At 39.1% G+C, this 19983-nt stretch overlaps 2 protein-coding genes across 4 annotated transcripts; one reads left to right on the top strand and one right to left on the bottom strand.

Moving 5' to 3' along the window:
* Positions 1 to 484: 484 nt before the first annotated feature.
* ak3 (adenylate kinase 3) lies at positions 485 to 9891 on the top strand. Of its 2 annotated transcripts, XM_064308973.1 has the most exons (5): positions 506 to 988; positions 3627 to 3746; positions 5133 to 5305; positions 5951 to 6069; positions 8084 to 9891. In XM_064308973.1, the coding sequence occupies exons 1-5, from the start codon at positions 841 to 843 to the stop codon at positions 8202 to 8204; spliced, it is 681 nt and encodes a 226-aa protein (XP_064165043.1). In that variant the 5' UTR covers positions 506 to 840; the 3' UTR covers positions 8205 to 9891. The 2 variants fall into 2 exon arrangements, with proteins under 2 accessions (XP_064165045.1, XP_064165043.1); XM_064308975.1 differs by lacking the exon at positions 3627 to 3746 and having other exon boundaries at positions 485 to 988.
* A 1603-nt stretch (positions 9892 to 11494) lies between these two features.
* cdc37l1 (cell division cycle 37-like 1) lies at positions 11495 to 19937 on the bottom strand. Of its 2 annotated transcripts, XM_064308971.1 has the most exons (8): positions 19668 to 19937; positions 17933 to 18217; positions 16126 to 16219; positions 15375 to 15490; positions 14981 to 15103; positions 13464 to 13637; positions 12995 to 13066; positions 11495 to 12087 (listed from the first exon to the last, which is right to left on the bottom strand). In XM_064308971.1, the coding sequence occupies exons 1-8, from the start codon at positions 19767 to 19769 to the stop codon at positions 11971 to 11973; spliced, it is 1083 nt and encodes a 360-aa protein (XP_064165041.1). In that variant the 5' UTR covers positions 19770 to 19937; the 3' UTR covers positions 11495 to 11970. The 2 variants fall into 2 exon arrangements, with proteins under 2 accessions (XP_064165041.1, XP_064165042.1); XM_064308972.1 differs by lacking the exon at positions 12995 to 13066.
* Between the last annotated feature and the right edge of the window lie 46 nt (positions 19938 to 19983).

The following is a 19983-nucleotide window of genomic DNA, read 5'->3' as shown; positions in this document are numbered from 1 at the left end:
TAATAATAATAATAATTAACATGTTTTTCAAACATAAAGATTGTTTGCCTGCTCAGGATCTGTCAATTAATCAGTTTGTTAATGACATCATAGACATGGTCTTCAAAGGATTACCAAATCCTGCAGCAGTGAGCACTACTAGAACTTGTTTCTAGGATAGTAATAAAATCTCAGCTGAATAAAGTGCTTAACGGTGGTGAAGAAGTGAACCATGGAAAATAAATACTGTTATTTTGTTTGGTTCTTTATAATATAATCCATTAAATATTTTGATTATATTTTAAAAACCACATTGCATAGTGATTTAAATATATTGACAACAGTACCTTTGAAGGGGTCGTGATCCAAACGATTTATCTGCCTAATAAGCTAAGATAGCTTGCTAACACCCAAGAACAAGTGTGTTGATTTGTATGCTAAGTGTTGTAAAATAAATCTACGGAAATGTTCTATTACAGGCTATGCTGTGACTCCATCACGCTCATTTGAGATCAAAACAAAAGCGGTACAGAACACAACTGTGTGATTACTGAACCGAGTGTCCTCCCATGCCCTTCGTTGTAAGCTACTTCGGCAGCAAGCATTCATACAATTCTGCAAGAAACTTCCTGGAACGCAACGGATTCTCCTCCTCCTTCGCCTCGCTCTAAGGTCTTAAAAAACGAGATAATTTCTGTGAGCGACTGTAGGAAGAGAAGTGGATGCCACGTTTGGAGACGCAACATTCTACAAAATACTATTGGACATATGGGATTTTGACTAAATTTTTAAAAACGCGAAGCATATTTTAAATGATAGTATCTTTAGCTTTTAATTTGTTGTTTTAAAATATATCTGAAAATGGTTTTGCGCGTACTATTTCGAGCTATTATCATGGGACCGCCAGGCTCGGGGAAAGGAACTGTGTCTGATCGTATAAGAAAAAGTTTTGAACTCAAACACCTTTCAAGTGGGGACGTTCTGAGGGCCAACATAAAAGCCAAGACGGGTAAGCAAGCTACGGTGAATACTATAGCGTACGTCAGAGTAACGGTAATGACATTTTTTTGACAGGTGAAATTAACGCGCATAATTAATCCTCGTTCGCTAAATTAGCTAGGTTTGTGTGAAGGACTACAAGATGTTGCATTTGTAGCTAACGTTGGCGTTACGCTGAATATACGAGTTAGGAAATTGCTGTCTTAAGTCATGCATACATAGTGGACAGCTAGCTAGCTGGCTAGCTAGATTTGCATGCAAAGCACAATTTAGATGGGTGCAGCTGGTTGGCTGCTAACCAGTAAACGAGATATCTGCATGTTGTTTTAAACCATTTTTTCTCCTTAAAGTAAGTTATGTGCTAATTTAGCTTCATCTGCGTAACGTTCTTGAGAGTTATCAGGAATAATTATGTTGTGGCTAAACATTTCAAAATGTGTTGTAAACTAGAATGTGTAGCCACTTCATAAATTGCATCATCTACATAACGTTAGCGTGCACATGCAATATCTATTTATCCATTGATACACCCTGAATTAAATATAGGCTTATGAATAGCATCAATATAGGATAGCATCAATACACGTCACTTGTGAACTCAACAGTGTGTGGAGTGTACTTTGTGGCACGCTTCATCTCCTTCTGCATGACTCCCTCACAGCTACATTCGACAGACACGTCCTGCTAGCATATTAGCTGGGTATCCAATCCAGCGACTGTTCTCATGATTTGATTCGCAGTCCCAGTGTTTAAAGCAAAATTGTAAAGTAGATGCAAGCGAACTCTTTCCTTGCTCGCCAATGTTTTTGTTCGCTAAAGTTTGCATTCTGGTGGATGTAGAGAGGATAATCAGGGAGCAGTTTTTATGTTTCAACCCTATTGAGTCTGTCTAAGCTTACGTCTTAAATGAACTCTATTCTTTTTGCAAAAAAGCAATGTCACCGCAAAGAAATTGACGAGGAGTGTGTTTGCTACCCGGAGACATCTGAATATGGTCTAGCAAGGATTAAGTCTGCTACTGCCATTAAGAAGCCCCCTGGAGGTGCAAAGTGAAGCGTGATACATTGCCCTGATCCCCCCAGCCACATGCAATTTAATCATAGTAAAACGTCAGAAGACTGTATATTGCATTTAATAGCACTGGCAGGTTTTACACTGATTTCACAGTCATTATAGGAGGAAGATCATATGTTGAGCATTTAACTGTATGACCAAACTTTGTGACCTCCTGACTTCTTTATCACCTGCCATCTTGGAATTTTACATGCATCACATGTATAATATTGTGCCCAAGTACACTTTAAAAGGGCAATTCGAGGAAGTAATATCACCTGCGAGTATAGGCTATATTTGATTTGTTTGCAGAGATATGATAGGTCACATTTCTTGTCATATTTCTTTCAAAGAAACGTTCAGATTTTATGAAAAAATGAAAAGCCATAGGCATCATTTAGAATCCTAACAGTTATAGATATGTAATCAACCAATAAGAATGTGCAAAGTAAAAAAATAAGGATTTTATTCTTTCCATATGAATGAGACTACCCTAACCTTAGGAGTCATATGTAATATCAACATCATTCAGGACACGCAGGACTTTGCTGTGCTTACCTAAACATTGCACTATGCACAGCACAATTTTTGTGATAATAGTCCTGTCAGATGAACCTTGACCTAAGGTGTGAACCATTATATTCATAGGAACCACACATACACACACACACACACACACACACACACACACACACACACACACACATATATATATATATATATATAATAATCTCATGGTATTTACATGCAGCATGCATTTATGCTTTACAAAACTGCTGTTTTTGTGTGAGTTCCACACACACACACACATATATATATATATATGCATTTTTGAGTTTTGATTTTGATTGTTTAATCATATGTTGCTTTTGTGTTAGTTACTGTTTCTAGAGTTTAAAAGCTTGTTTCCTGTGCCGTGCCAAATTTTCTTAAGATGAAAAGTTGTCATACAAGGCATCACTCATTATGGGTCCTTACTGGTTGCTAAGCCTTGTTCACTGGCAGCCATTGAAATTCTGCTAGCCATCATTTTGACAGTGGAAAACGTTGTGCAAGGTGAAAATGCATGTTGGCAAAATATAGCCTATTAGCATATTGGAGTGGCATATTAATATTAAACATTATTATATTGGTGTTGCAGCCTTGGTTTTGTTGTTGATTTGGTCTCGGTAGGGACGGTAATATTTCTCTGGATTTCCTTACTTTAAAGGAGGTAAATGTGCGCTGTAAATACTGAAATAATTGATAGGGGGCTAATGTGAGAAATATTAAGAAGCATTGAATATGTTCGCAAAGCATCCACTCGCAGACAGCCTTATATGTGCAGTAAACTGTACAATCGCAGAATGACTTTTCAGCTTATGGTTGGAAGAAAAAATGGTTTCACCAGGAATGTCTATTATCATCATGTTACATGCGTTCAGAAGTCCCCCGCCCAGCTTACTGATAACATGGCTAACCTTTATCTAGGGCTTTTTGTTCTTAAGAACCCATAGTCCACCATAAGCGTTCATTAAAAGAGCATGCAACGTCTGTCTATGGTGGGTTTGAATTTGGGGGACATGACTCTCTGCCCTTTTTGTTTCTCCATACAGAGATTGGGCTCCTGATGAAGTCTTGTATAGACCAGGGCCAGTTGGTTCCTGATGACATCATCACTCGGCTCATCCTGTTGGAGCTACGGAATATAGAGCAGAGCCCCTGGCTTTTGGATGGTAAAAGCGTCAAATTCTCTTCAATAGAAACATACAGTAACAGCATTTCTGAATTAAGATGGTGTCCCTGAGTATTCAATCACCTGAAGTATTTAGAGACCCTGTGATACTACCTTTTTTTGTAAAATGAGGTGTTCATTAAACTACAAGGTAAATATACTGTATATGCATACTTTTTTCAACTTCCTAGACAGGAAAATAACATTTCCTTTTAATGGAATGTGTGCCATTTCAAACACAAGTGCTGAAGGTCTGATGTGGTATGTGCATTCTGTATGTATATTCACTACACATCCACTTGTGATTGACAGCCCACTAATAGGTTGCACCAATGATTAGATATAAATGTAAACACCATGTTATTATACACTAAATGTGGTCTCGGAATGACTAATGCAAAGTTTGTATGACTCGTGTAGCCTCACTTCCATGGAAGAATGAACTAATAGCTGTAAATACAATTCCATTCGTGATGAGTGAAAGTAATGTGCTGGTGCTTTGTGACACCACATCACTGAGTGATGAGGGATCAACATAAACCTTCTGCCTGTATGCTGGCAGTGTGCTTCGGACATCTATATTTTTATATGTCGTTTGAGCTTTAAATATTAAAATAGTTCATAATGCTATTGGCTGAAATATCCCTCCCAGTTGAAACCACATTTCTGAAAGGGACACCTGCGGGCAGTAAGTGGAGTGTTATTAATGTAATGTAATTCATTGATGAAAATAATTAATTGTGTGTGTGCATGCATGCATGTGTCTCTCTGTCTATTAGTTTGAGGATTCCTTTTAAATAATGCTTAAATATCTTTTGGGACCGAATGTCAAATGATCATTTAATTAGATCAAAAATCTTTCATACCTGACATTCATTCATATGGCACTGTTTTTTACATCTTTGTCAAAATGGTTTGATTTTGAAGTTGCTGTTATAATGGCAAAAAAAATGGAAAAGTGGACAAAAAAACATATTAAAATTATATTTAAAAATTGTACACACTTATGCATTAACATTCTATATTGTTTTCAAATTTCTCAATACCAGTCATAACACAAGATTAAATCAGAGGTTTAGGTAATTTGTCACACAACAGTCAAAAGTCTAAATTAAAATGAATTGATGGATTGAAACAGTGCCTGCACCAGTGTTGTAGGCAAGGAAACTGTTTCCTGGGCACTGCAAGGGTTTTGGAGTGTAGTCAGAAACTGCAGCGGCCCATGGAGTTGGCTGCTGTTCAAATCCTAAATGCCATGTCCTCAGAAAGGGAGCGGCTTGGCAGTCTTGCAGAAATTCAAGAGGAGGGCCTCCCACTCTGTGCGACGGCAGGTTTCTGTGACTGGCCTCCTGGCGGGTGAACGTTTCTGTGACTGGTCTCCTGGCAGGTTTCCCTCGGACTGTGCGACAGGCAGAGGCCCTGGATGAAGCCTACAATATCGACACTGTCGTCAACCTGAACGTGCCGTTCGAGACCATCAAAGAGCGCCTGACCTCCCGCTGGGTCCACCTGCCCAGTGGCAGAGTCTATAACACCAGCTTCAACCCACCCAAAATCCCTGTGAGTCCACAGATTTACTATTCTTATTTGAAGAATGAAGGCATACACAATTGTGGTAACAGTATTGACAGTGATTGTCCCATACTATTCCCAAATGTGACTAAATTCCAAGTTCTTGTGTTTATGTATAGGATTTTCAAGAAATATGGTGTAATATTTCACTGGGACTGGAAAGATGGCTTACCAAGTAGACAGATAAGACTGTGAGAGGTGCTTTTACAGAAAAAATCCAAGTGGAGACCTTTGCTCTTTTCCTAGCAATTAAAGTAGTGCAGGTGATCCATTTTGCAGGGATTGTGTGGAGTATAAACAGTGTTGATCTGCAGCTGCTCTGGCTTGTGGAATATAAGGCTCTTGCCCTAAGGTGACTTTCTCACTGTTGCTTTTTGTTATTTGAGATTCCCAGTGGTTACATTTACAGTGCTAAGTTCCCTTCCATATTGACACTTGACCCAGGTCTTGACTAGCTAACATTAGGTGGCAGCTGATGTCAGAGCTGGCTCATACTCATTGCATATCTGAAAATAGGAAACGGTGCCTGTAATTGCTCTGTTATGTAACTGCTACAGCATGTTGACATCATTGGAAATCCATCAGCCCCCATTCAGTACAGTTGCAATTCTGACTTTGATCACATTTTCGCAGGGTCTTGACGATGTCACGGGTGAACCCTTGAGCCAGAGGAATGATGACACCCCAGAAACTGTTTCCAAGAGACTACACGCATATAAGACCCAGACAGAGCCAGTCCTGGAGTACTACAGGTACCACCAAACCTGTTGCATGGCCAATGTTCCTAATGTGGATGAATGAAGCAGTGGTGTATTGTGGTTTGGAGACCAGGGCCCTGTTTCACAAAGCAGGATTACTGTACTGAGTTAGGGTTACAGTTATGGTTAGGAACCCCCCCCCCCCCAATTTTGGGTTTTACTCATTACGTTACAGGCATTTAGCAAACGCTCTTATCCAGAGCGACTTGTACAACTTTTTACATAACATTTACTTTACATCCATTTGTACAGCTGGATATATACAGAAGCAACGCAGGTTACTGCAAGTACCTTGCTCAAGGGTACAACGGCAGAGTCCTACCTGGGAACAAAGACCTGTTCCTTACTCGTTACCCATTCCTTACTGCCACCACACTCTGCGCAGTTATCCAGCTAACTCCGTAATCCTGCTTCGTGAAACATCCCCCCCCCACCCCTGTGTCAGATTATTGTTTACATTCTGCTTTTCATTCCAGATTATGAAGCTGGCAAAGTATTCAGTCATTCAATATTTATACATATTATCAACTGAAACAAACAGCAAATGACATTTATTAAAAGGTATAAAAAATAAAAAAAAACAATTAGAGACTCAGTTGTACAATTAGTCACTTGACTGTGCCTATGGAGGTCACAGGGTGAAGACAAACTGGTGGCCCTAATCATAAATAATGAATTCAGATTACAGTTGCTCAGTTACACACACAAAAAGTTCTAACTATTAATTATTTATGGTGCGTAACTGAAGGGCTTTTTGCAAAGTGGATGTGGCTGTTGTTGCTATACTGTCTTGATGTGAAGGTTGAAAAGTCATGTAGAGTCGTGCATCTTTGGTCCTATAGGAGTTCTATATATGCCTTCACTCTCGCTCTGAATGCTAGAATTGTACCTCAGATTAGCATCTGCGGTCACACAGCTTGTCTAGTCCTACCACAATTATAATTGCTCATGTATGTGCCTTGCAAGCTGTGATTGATATCTAGCAGTTCTATCATTTTTGTCACTTCCTGTTCAGAGTTGGATTTTATAAGCAGTGAGGCCCTGCTGACAGCCAAAGATACTAAACCTCTCCCGAATGTAATGAGCCTATAAAAAAAGCTGTTTGTGTAAGCTGCTCATTGTTCCTGTTAAACATCTGCATAAAGTAGGGAGAGACTCGTTGAATTGTACAGATAAATTACATTTGGGCAGAAGCTGTAGATGCAAAGCATAGCTGAAAATGTACTGACCTGTGGCAAGAGCATGGAGGTTTATTTAACCTGTCCACACACTAATACCACTGCAAACAATGGAGCCATTGTACGCGCTGGTGACTTTCAGGACAAGTTCAGGTGCTGGAATGCTGTCAGTGACAGAGTGCATTGGTGTGTTCTGTCAGCCTGACAATATGACAATGCAGTCCTGGTATATACACTCATGAATGTTTACAGTAATATGTTTGTGCAGTTTTATAATGTTTAAAAAAAAAATTCACGAGAAATTACTCTGATATCTGAAAGTTACTCCACTAAGTCATCTCTTAAATTTGTAAAACTTGCATTACATTGCATGTAAAAAATCCTAAAAAAAAATACCTTAAAAATGTTATGAAATTTTCGTATTTCATCCAGTTAAGATGCCATATTTATATCATACAGAAAAGCAGAACCATATAATATTTGCTCATTTTTCATATACCAAAACTGGAAACCATTTTCAATGAATCCGTTTGTTTGTTTACATCAACATATATCTTTACAAATTTAGCCTGTCCTGATGAAAACTTCTAAATTCATTTAATAATTTGTTATGGTCTGTCATGAGCACACCACATGAATTTCCCCTTGTGGGATAATAAAGTTCACCTGGACCTTGACCTTGAGCTCTTCTAAATACATAATCTTTTTATATTTAAAATGATTTAAAGGGGTTGGAAGATCTGCTGCATTTCAAAACTTAATTCCCATTCAGAAGCGCAACCGGTTTCTAGGATCTCTTTAAAACAATATGCCTCTTTACCTGTCCACAGAAGCAAGGGAGTTCTGGAGACCTTTACAGGAACTGAAACCAACAAGATCTGGCCTCATGTCCACGCCTTCCTGTCTGGGAAACTGGGCTCTGGAAACCATAAAGCTGCCGGGTCGGTGTAGACAGTCAATCATTTGACTATGTAGCATCATTATGGAGCACAAATGAGGAGAAAAGTGTCTTTGCGCTGCCACAGTTAAGGGAAAAAAATTATGGAACGTTGTCAACTGACTGGCAGAGAGGTTTATAAGAGTCAGCCATGAACAGGGAAATGAAGGAGAAAGTGAGTATGTGAATGGGCTTAACAGTCAGTGGGAAATGAAAGGAAGGTGCCTGGGGTCAAGAGGACACTCCAGTGCACTGTTAACTCTCGATGGCTATATACATTGGGAAAGTGATCGAAGCAACATTAATTGTTAATCGCTTTGGTCTTAATCAGAAAAAAGGAAATTAGCCTATTTCTAGGCTTTTTATTTTTGTCATAATTTGGGGTGGGGTGGGGTGGTAAAGCCTTATTTTGCATAAACTCAATTTGCCTTGTCCTGCCTTAGTATCACTTGTTCCTGAGAGGCTTGCACTTGCATTGTATTATGTATTGCACAGACGAATCAAGGTCATTTCAAAGAAATGTGTGCTGTGTGAAGATTTTTGCGAGAGATTTTATCTAACACTAATTTGACAGTGAGCACCAGATTTCCGAGGTATTTTAAGATTAAAAATACAATATTTGTGATTAGAAATAATGTAGCTTTTTTCACTTTATTCTTGAATATACATTTTTGTAAAGAAAAATGTAAGCTGTGTAATGCTTTGCTGATTGCACTTTTAAAATAGTAACACCAGAACAATTGTTATGATTTCCATTTTGAACAATGATTTCAATTTGTATTTATGACTGATTGATTTTTCTTTTTCATTCGATGTCATGCATCATAAAAATTGCCAGCCCACATGAGCTTTTAAAGACACCATTATTTTGAATAAAAGTAATTTGAAGGTATACACATGTGAATTGTGATAATTAACAGTGGAATCTGTGACAAAGCAACTGTAACTGGTTGTTAGTGACCACATTCAGACAAATCCCAAGAAAAGTCTTTTCTCGATGCCAAGTCTCTATTTTTGTTGAATGAAGGCAGCTAAGGGTATTTGATTACGTCCACTTGAGTGGAGTCACATTAGGGTTAAAAATCATAAAGGTTTTGTATTGTTCTTAATAGTGGGAAAATTTGGTAATTTTAACAATGTTCAAATAAGATAATGTGATTCTTGTGGAACTTAAATAACCTTCTGTTGAATGATGGGCTAAGCATCATTTGTGTGGCTACCTGTACTTAACACTTAAATTTTCATAATACCCCAAAATGAATTGCACATGCACTAATATTACAAGGGATGTGGGATGTTTATGAGTCTTAATTAAAGTGCATTATATTGGTTGTAAGTTGTTATGCATATTAACCTTTGCCAATAATGAAAGTGTTCCTAGATGCTGATGTGTCTCATCTATGTAATTTTGTCACAGTTTTGCTTTTTTTTTTGTCATTCACCATGATGTTTGCCTGTAAGGTTTGTTATGATTGTTAATGCTACCTGTAATTCAGATTTCTGAGATTGTGTTTTTATTAGACTCTTAGCCTGGCCTTAAAATACTGATTCATATTTCCTGTATGTTTAGTATTACATTTTAGTATTTTATATTTTTCATGTGAGTTAGAGGCATTATTGAGTACCTGAATTTAAAATAAGATGGCTTGATACAAAACGTCTACTTTTCTAGAACATTAAAATTTTCAATCATGGAAAAAATGTGTATGGTCATTTTTTGTCATTTTATCACATTAAGTTGTATGGTTGAATTCAATTGAACTTTTTCTTTAAAAAAATGTGGTGTGGTTTCATTCCATACCTCTGGAACACAAAATGTTCCTTCTGTACATGAACTGCTTACATGTATGGCTTTCCTTATTTCAGCATATAATTTTATAGAACACCAGTGTACATTTTCACTGCTTCTGAGGTAACCAAAGGTACAAGGCTCTCTTGGGATGGAACAGGTGTGTTTACATATTAAGCTTGAATTCATTTCAGAATGAGCGTAGCGGCTATAAATATGAACATTATGCAGGCTTTTAAGAATTAGCATAATGTATTACCTTTTAGAAGCATTTCTGGAGAAAAGTAAACAGCTTCTAGTATTTGTAGTGCAGGACGAGGCCAAATTCTTTAAGTGATAAATGGCGTTGTGGGAAATGCATGGATTATATTTACTGTTCCCTCAAGGACAACAGGGAGATTTATCTTTATATGGTACCTTAGTAACAACATGGAAAACTGTATTTTCAGGTACTTTTAAGTCAAATCCAAGAATAGCAATGGATTCCAGGGCTAACACCAGAGAATGTCATTTACCTACTTTTCTATTGGGTTCACAGGTTCATAGTTCTATAGGAACACAATTGTTTTACTTTATATTTGTAGTTTAATCTAATTCGCATTGATGTGATTGTGCCAAGTTATTTAATTTGGGTATTTAGATGTTAGCTAGCGGCAGTTTAACAAAACAAACAACAGGGTCACAATGTGAGCAGTGAGAGAAAAGCCAATGCTTACCAGATTTTAAACCCTTCCAAAAACCGTGTACTTATTGGCAAATGGTCTTATTTGCTTTATAATATACCAACTTTCCAAAGGGTTTGGATAAGCTGTTTTTAATAGTACTTAAAATATAGCATTTTGTAATAGTAATTAAAAAATAAGAAAGCACATTTTAGACATTTGCGAGAAGAGCCATTTTAATTGCTATAACAGTAATTAAGAGCGCTTTCTTGAAAGCAGTTTCATTAGTTACTGATTGGTTTCAACATGCAGTTTGTTTCAGCAAAAAAGCCTTGTGTGACAAAGCACATTCATAATAAAAATGTGATGGTGCTTTAACATTAAAACCCACTTTTCTCTTGAAAGGTACCTCCGTATCTACAACCTCAACACTTACTAAAATAACAAATATCTAAAATATCTCCTCAACAAGACAATCTTCACACACTGAACACTTTGCATAGGTTCATGTAGCACTGCACACTGCTAAATATAACACAGGGCTAAGAGCACTTCTGAGTACACCTTATTAACCTTATGCCAAAGTAAATTATTACTTTGTTGATATGGCATCACAGAGTAGCCCATTCAGGTCCCGCCCACTCTGGTGATGCAGCACTAACCTCAGCCAGTCAGTATTGGTTTTATAATCTTTGGCCATGTGTCCCCTGGCAGCTGTCTTGGAGAAAAATTCAGCGCTTACTCTGGAATACTACATTAAGTGTACAACAGAGATCAAGGCTACTGGTACAAGCAACTTTCAGAAGAATAGTGATAACCTTAAACAAATGTTCATGAAAATAACAACCTGTGGTTAAAAAAAACTGAAAACAACAAATACTTTATTGATTTTTCTCCAGCAAGGGTATTTGGCATCTGTGCTAAGCTTATGTGAGGCTAAGACTTAATTAGCTAGCTAATTCCCTTCAGCATCCTAAAGTTGAGAGATGAAAGCGGAAACAAGCAGCTCTTCCCAGCCACCTGCAATCCAAGAATCCAATCCATCTTTTTCAGGATCCAACAGATCAAACATCTACTGCCTCAAACCCACCCACAGAACCCCTCTGTCCACTCTCCAAAGAAGTAATCATGATCAGAAACCACTTTCAACAAAAATAAGAGCTCCACGATACCATTTTCTTTTTTTTAAATACTTTCGAGAACAAATATAAAGTGCAGCACACATCCAGACGCGGAATCTTCATACAAAAATAGTCTGTGTGGGTCGTCCGCTCTACCGGGCTTTTCACTTTCCCATCTGAATGAAATTCGTTAGAGGAGGAGGAGCTGCTACGAGGTTTCCATCCGTCTGGGCTCGTCTGTTTCCATGGCGTCCTCTTTCAGCCCTCGCGCTGTGTTGCTCCATAAACCTGCATCCAAGCAACGCTTCACATGGTACTCTGCCACCTGGTGACACAGAGGGGAAACACATGGGAGCCTTCATCCAATGAAACTCAGCATTACAAATACCAAGACGTACACTTCAGCAATCTAGTCTAACCAACGAATAAATCTCCTTGTTCTTACAGAAGTAATAGCATTTATCTACGTAGAATGAGAAATCCACAGCAATCGAAAGCTCCTTTGTGAACAGCAACTGGTAGTTTACACAAAGGACTGCCTCGGGTCTGATGGGCAGAAATGTTTCAGTTTGTTCACTGATTATTTTAAAGGATTTGGTGAATGATTACTATTAGAAAGCTTAGGGCAAGAAGTGTTTTCCTTCCTGATCTCACAGATTACTGCTTGTTATATAACCTGCGGTTTCTGAACTCCTCATCTCTCATCGGCTCAGCTGACATATCCAGAGTCCTGTGCTTAGTATCATTTATATTTCTTATTTATTTTATTTGTATAAAGATTTGGCATGACATCAGCTTTAGAGGCCAGATGGCTGCGATCTCTTGCCATAATTTACAGCCAGATGGGTGCATGGCCTATTTTCCATCCTTCACTTATGAGTTCTCTTACACCATTACAGGTCCCACTACAGTAAAGTCCTGTTTTGCTTTGAAATATCATCATTAAAACTACACAGACAGAGCGGATTAATAGTACCAAGGTTGTAAACCTGTTTGAACTAAATAAAAAATATTTTAAAGTGAATCTGTATGTATTCTCAATAAACTTCAAACATTTCCGGAGTTGCCTTGATAAAGACATAATTAAAATGATTATGTTCCAGGATAGTGGGCTATGAGTACTCTGTGGACAACACTGAACATCAGCCTTGCTTCTGTAAGCATAGCAGGTCTCTATGCATCATATCAGCCTTGTTTCTGAAGTGATGTGGTAAACTGAATTGTGGCAGTACCTGTGGATTCATAGTGCTGAGAACATTCTGTAGGATCTGCACGTTTTGTAATTGGAAGCCCCTCCTTAGCTCCTACAACAGAGAAAAACTCCCTTTTTATATTTCAACGAGGCCACTAGCACAAAGGTGTAATTTGTAGGATGCACAAAATGTCACTGTGGAAGACAATGCTTAGTATGCGTCTTTCTCCCAACACAATGGTAGAATGCCCTCAGGCCCTATGTATACATTTATTTTTAAGTATTTAAAGTGGTACTGTGAAAGGTGTTTCAACAGCATTTTCCATCAAACAAAGTTTGGTAAAAGCCAAACATCTGGAATTTATATGCTGGACATGAACAGATCCTGGGCAGAAGTGCAAGTGGATAATGTAATGTCAATATTCAGCTGAGTTTCCAAAAACTATCAAGGACTATGACCCGATAGAAAGCATGCAAGTGAGAGGAAGATGGTCTGAGGTGTAACATACGGGAGGTAAGGATTCCAGGACTTCTTTGGGGTCCAGGCGGCAGCGGTTTGGGGCTTTTTGGTGCTCCGCGTTGTTCAGACTCTCCCCTTTACACTTGACAGTGTAGTCCTTCACCCTTTGCTTGAAGGCTTCCAGCTCCATTCGGAAGACATCGAAATAACCGTCTTGTCTCGTCTTGAAGACATGAAATAATAATTTTCACTAACAAAGTTGTTTTACAGGTTGACTGCATGATGAAATGTAAACAGTTTATTGAATAAATGTTTCAGCATTGCACAGGCATTTCTCTTATTTTGGGAAGAGGCTACTTAAAATACAATTTGTATGCCTACCCTACATTACACCCGTAATAAAAATGCACAAATATCCCAAAGTTTTCAAATAGTTTCTGTCAGTCACTGTGAAAGCCACTAAGTTGACCAAAAGCTGCAATACAATTGTACAAAAATGAACCTCCTGAATATTTACATTTACATATGCTTACCTGTCATGTATGGACAGAGAGGAGTATTGGAATCAAAAGCCGGTTAAACCCATGATATTCAACGAAACCATATCCGATTCCACTGCATTGTGATGTGTCAACCTCTTATTGGATAGCACTTTGACACTTGTGTATGTATTGTGTATAGCCTGTGCATTCAATGCAATCTGTAGCGTCAACACTAGATAAATCCAACATTTATACTAGATGAATAGAATTTAATGAGGAGTTATCTTAAAAAGCTAGATATATTTGGGTACCTATAGCTAACATTGGCTATGTAAATTACAACTGGAAGGTAAGCAGTTAGCTAGTTAGTTAGCTATACCTTCCCTGATATTTCCCAGGATAATATCCTAACTGTCTTAATTACTTTGCAAGGTTTGTAAGTGTATCCACCTAGTTAGCAAATGATAGCCACATAATGTAATTCACAACTGCTAGCTAGCTATCTAGTTAACTAACATAACAGTATCTATACATACACAGGCACAAACTATGTTTCAAAGTTTACAATTAAGTCATAGCCTTGTGTTCGAAAAGGGGTTGAAACATTACAACAATGATGGAACTGGATATTCACAAGAGCAGGCTGTGAAGGGGGAGCCAGCAGTGCAGTTACAGGAACATGTTAACCCACAGGCCAAAGTCATGTGAAGACCCCCCCTCCCCCCCAGTGGTAAAAGAAACAGTTCAGCGTTAAATCAACTCCTACGGAGTACATATCCCTATTTGACTCATATGTACTCTGTTACAGTTGAATTAACACGAGACACTTTACTGTGTAGTGTGAAGCATTAAATACTTCTGGTTACTTATTTTATTAGATGATTCAAATTCAGTTGATTGTCTTCTGTGAACCAGGGAGCTGTACAACTAACAGATCTCCACTTAGTTCTACTTAATCGGTTAATTTTCTCTCATATATATACACCTATTTGAGAAATGGCTCAGCGAGCATGTATTCAAATGCTTTAAAAGTAAAGACAGGGGACAGTTCATGTAGATGCAAAAGAGACTTAATTCCACTTACTCTGGCCTTCTGGAAGAATTGCCGGAAACAACCACGTGGGTCCTGCTGGGAATTTCGGGCCATCTCCAGAATAAACTGCATGACGACAGCTTGGTGTGCAACCTGTTCCATCAAAGCTTCTTTCTGTTAACAAAACAACTGGAAGCATTATGTTACCGACCGATATCTACAATACAGACAATATTCATTTGGGTAAATACAATTGTGTTTTTCTACCATATAAAGGATGTGGTAGGCTGGGACCCCTGGAACAATACAAATTATTTCATTTTGATGTCCACTCCAATGATACTGAAAATTAGCCAAGAGAAACTGGCAGCCAGTCAAGTTTCCACTAGTCAGCGTGACAAAGCCCAAACAGTGCAGGGTAAGCTGCACAGTGGGTTAGCCTGACCTCTTCAGCCTGCAGCCGGAAGCACCACAAGATCAGGTAATTGGCCGTCTCCTCGCAGATAAGGTGGGGCCGATCAGATAGGAATCGCTGGCTGTCATCCCAACGTCGCAACATACCTACACAAGCACATACACGCATGCCACAGTTTTTAAAAAAATACTTACAAAATGCAACCTGAAAGATTTTTGTGGCCTAGGTTTGTAACAGTGTGAAATAACATTTTCCTTCCTCCTACCATCTTAACCATTGGTCTCATTCATCACTAGAATATGACATATGGTGTAGCCGCAGTGGACATGCCATGGCAGTTTGATACAATAAGCAGACGACAGTAACCTTTTTTCTTTTCACTCACCTACAGTAAGCTTCTGTGGTCCAGATGGAGCTCTGAACAAACTGAATTGTGAATTAGACCTGTGACGTTACTAACACAATCAGGCCAGTTGCTAAGCAGTTCTGCAGTCAGACATCTGGTTTTATTTTCCCAAGGCAATCACTATTGTTGGACCGCTCTCTGGACTCAGAGTCAAGCCCACAGTTTAACAGTGAGACAAACCCATGCAGGTAATACTATTCTATTAGATCAACATGCAAAAAGGAAACTTCCCTTGAAAATTATACATGGATCTTCTTATGTCAAAACTGTAAGAAAATTTACCCCTCATATTTGACAAGTGAGAGAATGCAAAGCAAGCACTATAAATTCATAATTTGAACAAGATGTTTCAATTGTGATTATATTATCACTTACCAAAATGCCTCAACTCCTGCTCATAATTCTGAACAAAGGTCTTAGTCTTGTCCTGTTCCACTTCTATGCTTCTACTCTGAACATTGATAATACTCTATAAAAAAGAAGATTAAAAAATGTAATTAGCATGCTTGTAAACTGCACTTGTACTGATTAATGGATCAAACTACATGGAACCTGACACCATGCCAAAGCAAGGAAAAAGCATTATACCACAAAAAATTTAAGATATATATACACACTACATGACTAAAAGTATTTGGACACCTGACATCCAACATCTCATCCAAAATTATAGGCATTCATATTGTTGGTCCACCCTTTGCTGCTATAACAACCTCCACTCTTCTGGGAAGGCTTTATACATAATGTTGAAGCATTGCTGCAGGGATTTGCTTCCATTCAGCCAGAAGAACATTAGTGAGGTTGGGTACTGATTGGGCGTTTAGGCCTGGCTCACAGTTGGCTTTCCAATTGATTCCAAAGGTGTTGGATGGGGTCGAGGTCAGGGCTCTGTGCAGGCCAGTCAAGTTCTTCCAAACCTTTCTTGACAAAACCAGTGCTATATTGACCTTGTTGTGTGCCCGGGGGCATTGTTTTGCTGAAACAGCAAAGCACCTTCCCCAACTGTTGGAGAATCACAGAATCATCTAAAATGTGATTGAACGCTGCAGCATTAGAATTTGCCTTCACTCAAACTAAGGGGCCAAGCCCAAACCATGCAAAACAGCCCCAGACTAAGGGGTGTCAGATACTTTCGGTCATGTAGTATATAATAATTATATAGTGCCCTCCATAACGTTTAGGTCAAAGGAAATTTTTTTATTGATTTGGCTCTGTACTCCACAATTTTATTTATAATCAAACAATTCACAGTGGTTGAAGTGCAGATTCACAGCTTTTATTAGTTAAAAATATATATATATAAACGTGTGGCACTTTTTAAACAAAGACCCTGCATTTCAGGGCACCATAATGTTTGGGACATATTAATGTTACAAAAATGAAAGTAGTCATGTTTAGTAATTTGTCACATTTCCTTTGCATGCAATGACAGCTTGCAGTCTGTGACCATAGACATCACCAGTTGCCAAGTATCTTTTCCCGTGATGCTCTGCCAAGCCTGTACTGCAGGCACCTTAAGCATCTGCTTGTTTTGGGGGCTAGTTGCCTTACGTTTTCTCTTCAGCATATGAAACGTATGTTCAATTCAATTCAGATTGGGGCGACATAGCTCAGGAGGTAAGACCGATTGTCTGGCAGTCGGAGGGTTGCCGGTTCAAACCCCGCCCTGGGCGTGTCGAAGTGTCCTTGAGCAAGACACCTTACCCCTAACCCCTAACTGCTCTGGCGAATGAGAGGCATCAATTGTAAAGCGCTTTGGATAAAAGCGCTATAAAAATGCAGTCCATTTACCATTTACCATAGATCGGGTGACGGACTTGGTCAGCCAAGAATTTTGCAGTTTTTGGCTTTGAAGAACTCCTTTGTTGCTTTTAAGTATGTTTGGGATCACCGTCTTGCTGTAGGATGAAGCGCCATCCAATGAGTTTGGAGGCGTTTGAAACCAAAATGTATAAAAAATACCCTTTAATAAAAGGTGAGAATGTATACTTTATCCACATGTGAATTGTTTTGACTACAAATCTGAAAATTGTCGAGTACAGAGCCAAATCAACAAAAAAAAAAAGCCTTCATCCAAAACATTATGGAGGGCATTGCATATGTGGGTTACTTAATTTCATAATGAATATGATCTCCTAATACAGTCATTAAATATTATATTTATCTGGATTTGCATTGGTACCTTGTTAAAGACATCCCTGTTGCAATCTGGGTTGGGCACAGGACTCCAGCGAAGGTCCTGGTTTTCCAGCATGCTCTCCTTGCGACGCCACTCACACTCAGTCTGCGAGAGCTCAGCCACGCTGGTGAGGACACGGGCGCGCTCCTGTTCCAGCGACTCTGAGCCATGGAGCTCCAGCCCACAGAGCTGGTCTTGTGCCTCAACCAACTGCCAGTTGGACAGGATGGAGGCCTTCACACACTGCTGTTGGCTCTGACACAGTGATGCCATGCTGTCTGCCGTCGGCTGCAAAGACAGGGAAGGACAACACACCTCTGAGGTCACGAACTCGGCGCTTTCCTCACCCAGATGACACACCACTATAGAGAGACATTAACGACTGAATCTGAAATCAGCCAGAGAACTGAGGAGATCACTGTGTGACATAATTAGATTCATTGTGTATAGGTGACCTTAACATTACATTGCATGAATTTTGCATACACTCTGATTTACAATCTAACAGAACAAAGCCAGACCTGGCTAAGAACATTCCCAGGTCAATGAGTGTATATGCACTAAAGCACTAATGTTAATTACCTTTGCTAACCATTTACCAAAACACTAATCCTGAACACATACAGAATACATCCATGAAACACTGAACAAAGAAAGAGAGCTCTTCACAAGTTAAGTACTTTTCATAAACAGTGGGGCATAGGCAGGATTAGTTCCATGTTTTCCAGTTCTACTAGGTTTTGAATTACCATAAAGAATACACCTGAAACAAAAATTACAGCACTGTCGACCCAGAAAAATAGTAGTAGCAGAGCCCAACAACCTGCAGCTATAAGGATATTTCTCATACATGTTCACCACTGGAAAACAACATCAGTGTGAATTTCATCCCTGTACCAGAAATTAGAGACACAACCACAATGTTCACCAAGACTGTCACGTTACATGCCCCTGCCTCACACTGAGGTAGTAAGGCCAGTCCCTGTCAATCACCTCAGTGTCCACATGAATTAGGAGTCCTATTCATAAAAAAAAACAATGTGTTGCATCCTTAGACTACGCTGTGTAAATTTAAAAGAGAAAGTGTTCTCAAATGTTATGGCCGTATATGTTAATACGTACATTGCAGTGTATATTAATATATTATCATGCGGATGGAACGTGAGTTCCCCAAGGGGAAAAAGGTGTCGTTGGTGACATCACAATCTCAATTAGCAACACGAGGTGCAGCCAACATTACCAGCTGTCATAGCCTTGTTCTCAGAAGCAAAAAGAGTGTTTGATCTGCCGAGGCCAAACTACGACTACCTATCTGTTAAATTATTTAACGTGCTGCCATTTGGTAGCTGTTGTCGCTAAGTTAGGTACTGTTTACTAACGTTGCTGCAAGTATGTATCGGTGCATCTAGCTAGCGAACAAGCCATATTTGTTTCATGGTGTTCTGCTGAATAGCACACGTTCGTATAGCCATCTAAGAAAGTCAGTTAACCGAGAATATAAAGCTTAAGTTATCATAGATATCAGGTATTAGCTACCTAAAATTACATGATTCTTGCTATTCCAATAAGCAATCTTGCAACAAACTACGTTAGCCAGCTAGCTAGCTAACTGCAGTGGGCACCCATAACTCGCAATCAACCAAACTAAAAAACGCGCGCGTGTGTAATTGTAGCTAGCTAACCGAAAGTAAAGAATGATTGACAAGGTGTGTTCAGTAACTCCATCACTGCAGATTACCTGCTGGTGTTGCAGTAGCGAACTCTGGAAGCTTTTTGACCCCGAGACACTGCCACTGCCTTCTTCAGAGAATACGGCAGTTCCACTACCGAACCACTCCATCGCGTTTCCGCTATCCCACAGCTTACTATAAACTACCCAAGACGCAAGAGAAAAACGGAGGAAGGTTAGTACAATGCTAGCAAAGCAGCTAGTTAGAACGTTCTCTCCCAAGGATATAAAACATCAGCTGCCGTTTTTAGAAATGACAACTTCTGCCTCCATGCTGCTGACTCACAACCACGTGACCCAAGATTAATCACGTGACAAATCTTTT

The sequence above is a fragment of the Anguilla rostrata genome, chromosome 14 (genome assembly GCF_018555375.3).
Source record: "Anguilla rostrata isolate EN2019 chromosome 14, ASM1855537v3, whole genome shotgun sequence".
In the NCBI taxonomy this organism is placed as follows: domain Eukaryota; kingdom Metazoa; phylum Chordata; class Actinopteri; order Anguilliformes; family Anguillidae; genus Anguilla; species Anguilla rostrata.
This window is presented reverse-complemented; position numbering and strand designations above follow the sequence as displayed.